A 6,838-nucleotide genomic window follows, 5' to 3' on the forward strand; every position below is an offset into this window, starting at 1 on the left:
ACTCCATAATGACAAAGTGAAAAAAGAAATTGTGCTAATTTATTGAAAATGGAATACAGAAATATCTAATTTACATAAGCATTCACACCCCTGAGTCAATACTTTGTAGAAGCACCTCTTTGTAGAAGTCTTTCGGCGTATGTCTCCAAGAGCTTTCCACACCTGGATTGTGCAACATTTGCCCATTATTAGATTATTGTCTTGTCAAATTGGTTATTGATCATTGTTAGACAACAATTTTCAGGTCTTGCCACCCCCCTCCCCCCAAAATAAAAATAAATAATATTTAGATGCGTGGAAGCAAAGCCACTACACATCATTAAATAATACATGAATTGCACTATAATGGTGACAAACGGTGCCCACAAACTGTTAGGGCCGAAAGCTGTAGCAACAGCAGAGCTTTCTTTTCAACACCATGGAGTGAATCCTTACCGCCGTTCGCACCTGGCTATCAGTAGAGACTTGTCTGGCAGCGAAACAGTGAATTCAGCCTCATTTACTACCTTTTAAAAAAAAACATAGCTGATGAGGCTTACTTGCTTAAATGTGGTTTCTACTGACAATTGAGATGTACAAATTATGGCATTAGGGAACGATGAGCGGATAAGAGGTAATCTGTAATTTTGATTAAGGAAAAACGGTTTGTTCAGCACTTTTGAAATATACAGCGACAGAATTCAGAACATGGTCCACTCTTACAGTATTCTCCCTGTACACTAAGTCAGAACCGTAGGATAAATAAAAGGGGCATATATGCAGACAATGAAAGCTCTTACAATATTTGCCGATGACATCTCTAAAACAGGCTATAGGCAACATGTGCACCACCAAGTCAGAATAGTAGGCTAAGTTATGAGGGGGAAAGGGACCAAATTATTAGGGTGAGGCACATGGGCTACTAACAGCATACTACACAACATACACTTAATATAACTTTCTTAGCTACAGTATACATATCTCCCTGGCATATTACATCATTTATGTAGTAGCATACAAGACATTTTTGGACTCACCTTGTTGTGCTGTGCTCACTTGAACAGGAAGGTGGCACAGCGGTCCTTGTGAGCAAATTTTGTCATCAAACTTTGTCATAAAAGTCTGTCGTTCTCTGGATTTATGGTGCTATCAAGACAACTGAGAACTCAGGAAAAAAACAAGGTTGAATCATGACGTCAGGGATCTTCAGGTCGGAGCTTTAGAAAGAGGCCAGAGTTCCCGACTTGGAATTCCGAGTTGAATGACCGTTCAAAACTTATTTTCCCAGTCTGAGAATTTTTTTTTCATAGTTCCCAGTTATCTTGAACTCACTGAAGTCTAAGATTTCCTAGTTCCCAGTTGTTTTGAACGTGGCAGAAGTCATGCTGGATTGACAGCATGGCCAATATAGTCAACCTTTTCTGGCCAATGGTGTTGCATGTGAATGTTTATCCTTTTAAGACACTTAAACCACACACCCTCTCCACGAATAGCAGGCTTGTGATTGCTTTGCAATGCTTGCAGTTAGCCACGGATTCCTTACAAACCACTCGTTGAATTTGCGATTTCCAGCTTGTTGTGTAATGTTTATGTCCAATGGCTGATGAGCACTGATATGTTTTATCTATCATTGAAAAGGATTTGCCAGTAGATAGTGGACTTGATTCATGATGATGACTGCTTGTTGAGCTAAGATTTTGAAAAATAAACCATGTTTGTATGCGGCTTTATTAACAAAATGATTTTTTTTTTGACATTGTTTGCAAACTGATATGTGTCATATATTAATGCCAAAATAACACCCAAAACAGGCAACAAGAAAAAAATAATATATATTTTTTTTAGATAAACTGAATGGCTGAGTGACGGGTCACCACTGGGTCTTGCCATAGAATTAAGTCGATTTAAGTCGAAACCAACTTGGCAACTCAAGAACATTCACTGTCTTCTTGGTAAGCAACTCCAATGTAGATGTGGCCTTTTGTTTTAGGTTATTGTCCTGCTGACAGGTGAATTCATCTCCCAGTGTCTGGTGGAAAGCAGACTGAACCAGTACATTCAGCTCCATTTAGCTCCATTCAGTACATTTTTTATCCTGAAAAATTACCCAGTCGTTAACGATTACAAGCATACCCATGACATGATGCAGCCACCACTATGCTTGAAAAAATGGAGAGTGGTACTCAGTAATGTGTTGTAATGGATTTGGCCCTAACATAACACTTTGTATTGAGGGCAAAAAGTTAATTGCTTTGCCACATTTTTGCAGTATTACTTTAGTGCGTTGTTGCAAACAGGATGCATGTTTTGGAATATTTTTATTCTGTACAGGCTTCCTTCTTGTCCCTGTAAATTAGGTTAGTATTGTGTAGTAACTACAATGTAGTTGACCCATCCTCAGTGTTCTCTTGTAACTCTTGGCCTCATGGTGAAATCCCTGAGCCATTTCCTTCCTCTCCAGCAACTGAGTTAGGAAGGACGCCTGTATTTTTGTAGTGACTGGGTGTATTGATACACCACCCAAAGTGTAATTAATAACTTACCCATGCTCAAAGGGATATTCAATGTCTGCTTTAAAATTGTTACCCATCTACCAATAGGTGCTCTTCTTTGCAAGGCATTGGAAAATCTCTGGTCTTTGTGGTTGAATCTGTGTTTGATATTCACTGCTCGACTGAGGGGCCTTACAAATTATTATATGTGTGGGGTACAGAGATGAGATAGTCATTCAAAATTAATGTTAAACACTATTATTGCACACAGTGAGTCCATGCAACTTATGTGACTTGTTAACCACATTTTTACTCCTGAACTTATTTAGGCCCCTTTGCCATAAAGGGGTTGAAAACTTATTGACTCGAGACATTTCAGCATTTCATTTTTAATGAATTTGTAAACATTTTGAAAAACATAATTCTACTTTGACGTTATGGGGTATTGTGTGTAGGCTAGTGAGAGAAAAAAAATCGCAATTTAATCCATTTTAAATTAATTCTGTAACGCAACACAATGTGGAAAAGTCAAGGGGTGTGAATACTTTCTGAAGGCAAAGTTTCATGTCTCAAGTAGCCCGTGAAAGACAGCATGGATAGAATGCAATAATTGACACATTTTTCATATTCAACATATCACCACGGTCCGCACCATCGTAACTTACACTCCTGTAGATCTGAAATAATTGCATGGTGAAACTTACCAGCCAACCAGAAAAGGAAGGCAAAGCAATTCAGGCATTCTTGAAAGTCAGGACAATCCTTGTCCTGCAAAGAAATCTTATTTTTAAAGTAGAATTGTTTTATTTTGCAAGCAGTAGGCTTTTAGAATCAAATATGGAGTGGAGCTCCAATTAATCGGCAATCATAATTTATTAGAAAAATAGAGTTTCCATCATCATTTGTCGCAATAAAGTTACAGATAAACAGATAACATTTTTTGTCTATCTGCTGTTTCCATTACACGTCGCAATGATTTTTTTTGCGACACTGATTTTGTCGAATAAACATGGGTCAATGGAAACCTGCCAAGTGAATGGCTGTATTGGTGGAAATGCTATTATCGACAGAGGCCTCACATGGGAGTGAAGAGCTGTACATAAACAAAGAGTAGAATGGAGCATTATCTTCTACTGGCTATAGAAGACAAGACCTTCCAACAGAGGAGACTGCTAAAAACACAATAAAAAAACACAATCAACAGCTAATCTCCACTGGGGACCTCAAGCCACCAAGGTGGAAGGAATTATGATTCACTCTTCAGTGTTGTGACGGCCATGTCCATACAACTGCACGCAAAGAAACAGGCACTGACTGCTTGCATGGGCTGAGTAAAGTAGTAGTATACAGTTATATCTACTCTGTTGTTACTGCAACATAATCAATTTCATTCATTCCTAAACTGAATGGCAAATAAGTTGTGAATAGCAGGAAGTGACTTAAATTCATAGTTGCTTAATATTGCCCAAATCTTTTTAGAAAAGTTATCTATTGGTCAAAGTATAAAATATGTAGATTAAAAAAAAATACAGTTCGACTTTAACAGTTGAATGAAACGTTCACTTGATGGCATATCCAAGGATGTGCGGTTTGATCATGAAAGTGACCTGTGGAGCCTCAATGTGTCGGAGCTGGATCTCTGAGAACCCAGCAGCCTCCAGATCTCTCCACGTTGCCCTGGTAACCACGCAGCCATCCCCCAGGTAGTACCACATCGGCTGGAGCATGTGCTGGAAGAAGTATATCCAAGAGGAGGGGTCTGACTCTACATGCTCCAGAAAGTACAGAGCACCACCCTGTTGGACAACAAATGTGTAGATTCTATTCTCATTCCCCAAAACCGTCAAATCAATCAAAAGTAGCTGGGTGTCTGATCTAGTGACTGAAAAGGCAAACTTGACAAAAATGTACATATCACTATCTATCCCTGTCTCACCCAAGCACCAGATATCAAATAGAATGTTTGGTCAAATGTGCTTGGCTTAACCCAAATGTAAGACATAGTGGAAAGGCTACATGTGTAAAAATGTAGATTACATCGATATAATTACATTGCTTGGTTAGGCAAGGTGTTTATACTGTGTCGGGGGGTTTCACACACCTCTTGTTTACAGACAAGGGATTTGTCACAAGCTTTATGTGTCTAAAAATACCTAAGACTTAACATCGCTACAGGCTTAACTTTTAACACGAGGACAACACGGTGCAAGTTAGAGAACTCTCTCAATTCACTATTGGAGTCTGGAATGTACAGTAGATCTCAGTTATCATTTTGCTAAACAATAACTCTTATTAGGCCTATAGGGCAGGCTACGTCTCCCTAGCTTGACACACATAACCTACTAGCTGAAATAATGAACTCACTTTTCGGAGTATGCGTCTTGCCTCATCCAGTACCTGTGGCACGTTGTTGACAGAACACAGCACAAGCGTGCAGACAACAACATCCACTGACTCATCTTGCACTGCCATCAGGTCCTCTCCTGAGGCAACCACAAAGCTTTCATAGGTCAGGTGGTTGCTTGCTGTCATACTCATCTGCAGGTACTTCTCAAAGTGAGGGTTGGGGTCTGTGCAAATGACCGTGCAACCGTATGGGTAGTATTTGAAGTTGGCCCCACTACCGCAGCCAATCTCCAGAAGTCGAAGTGTACCGTCCGTGTTGCAGAATTTACACAAGTCTCGGAAAAGGTTCCTCTTGTTTTCGTGCATTTTGTCGTTATATGAAAAAGTGATATTGTAAGCAAGAAGCGGAAACAAACGCTTGTACATGCCATATAAGCCCAAAAACTCCATTAGTTGGAGAGGTAAGGTTATCGCCAAACAAATTAGCTTGCAGAAGTTCATCAAGAAGTTCCTCATAAGATATGTCATTTTCCCGGTGAAACCTCCCATGTGAATTTAAGCAGCACACTGCAGGCAGGCTAGGTGAGGTAGGATTTAGCCCATAGCAAGGTGATACAGGGATCAGGGAGGGTCAGGAGGAAGGTGCTAATCTGGTAGATTTTCATCTTGCCTCATGATGGAGCTATTGCATCACAACCTCTCGCACTTTGGTCTTATCATAGCTTTGTAGAGGTTTGAAAACTGCTTTTATTTAGACACTCATTCTATAGCAATCTGTGTAGGTGTGGGTGTATAATGTAAATATTATGAACCTGTTTCACAGGGTGTTGTTTTACAGGTTATGTCAATGAACCATAAGCCAAACAACTTTTAGTTGGTGAAAAATATTGAAAATAGATGCAAAGATGTGAAAAAATTACATTTGCTAAGTACATTTCATATACACTGAACAATAATATAAAACACAACATGCAACAGTTTCAAAGATTTTACTGAGTTACAGTTCATAAGGAAATGAAAATACACTTAACAGAAATATAAAATGCAGTTGTGTTCGCTGTCCATAGCTTATGCCTGCCAATACCATAACCACTATTCCACCATGGGTCACGTTGACATCAGCAAACCGCTCACCCACACGATGCCATACATAGTCTGCCTGGTAGCTGAAACCAGGATTCATCCGTGAAGAGCACACTTCTCCAGCGTGCCTGTGGCCATTGAAGGTGAGCTTTTACCCACTGCAGTCAGTTACGTCGCCAAACTGCAGTCAGGTCAAGACCCCTGGTGAGGGTGACGAGCTCCACCGAGATGGTTTCTGACAGTTTTCGCAGGAAAATGTTGGTTGTGTAAACCCACAGTTTCATCAGCTGTCCGGGTGGCTGGTTTCAGATGATCCTGCATGTGAAAAAGCCAGATGTGGAGGTCCTACACTGGTGTGGTTACACACGGTCTGCGGGTTTGAGGCCAGTTGGCCATACTGCCAAATTCTCTAAAACAATGTTGGAGGTGACTTATGGTAGAGAAATTAACAAATTATCTGGCAACAGCCCTGGTGGACATTCCTGCAGTCAGCATGCATATTGCACACTCCCCCAAAACTTGAGACATCTTTGTCATTGCGGTTTGAGACAAAACTGCACATTTTAGATTGGCCTTTTATTGTCCCCAGCACAAGGTGCACCTGTGTAATGATCATGCTGCTTAATCCGTTTCTTGACATGCCACACCTGTCAGGTGGATGGATTATCTCGGCAAATGAGGAATGTTCACTTTATTCCAGCTCATGAAACATGGAACCAACACTTTACATGTTGCGTTTATATTTTTGTTCAGTATATGTATGTCATTGCTATTTTCTAAGCCAGTTTAATTACATTTTATGCACGAGTAAGTAACTAAAGCAACATTTTTCAAACAATTGCTGGGACAGGCCATTACTTGACAGCATGGCCCATAATATGTGGTTTGATCATGAAGTTGAGTGGTGCCTCAGTTTGAGCTCAGAGAACCCAGTAGCC

The 6,838-nt window shown here is 40.2% G+C and overlaps 1 protein-coding gene across 1 annotated transcript; it reads right to left on the minus strand.

The window, feature by feature from the left end:
* Nucleotides 1-3,011: 3,011 nt before the first annotated feature.
* On the minus strand, nt 3,012-5,358 carry LOC106583149 (methyltransferase-like protein 7A). Its single transcript, XM_014167004.2, has 2 exons — nt 4,836-5,358; nt 3,012-4,267 (listed from the first exon to the last, which is right to left on the minus strand). Exons 1-2 carry the CDS (start codon nt 5,343-5,345, stop codon nt 4,031-4,033), a joined length of 747 nt encoding a protein of 248 aa, XP_014022479.1. The 5' UTR covers nt 5,346-5,358; the 3' UTR covers nt 3,012-4,030.
* Between the last annotated feature and the right edge of the window lie 1,480 nt (nt 5,359-6,838).

This window comes from Salmo salar, chromosome ssa22 (genome assembly GCF_905237065.1).
Source record: "Salmo salar chromosome ssa22, Ssal_v3.1, whole genome shotgun sequence".
In the NCBI taxonomy this organism is placed as follows: domain Eukaryota; kingdom Metazoa; phylum Chordata; class Actinopteri; order Salmoniformes; family Salmonidae; genus Salmo; species Salmo salar.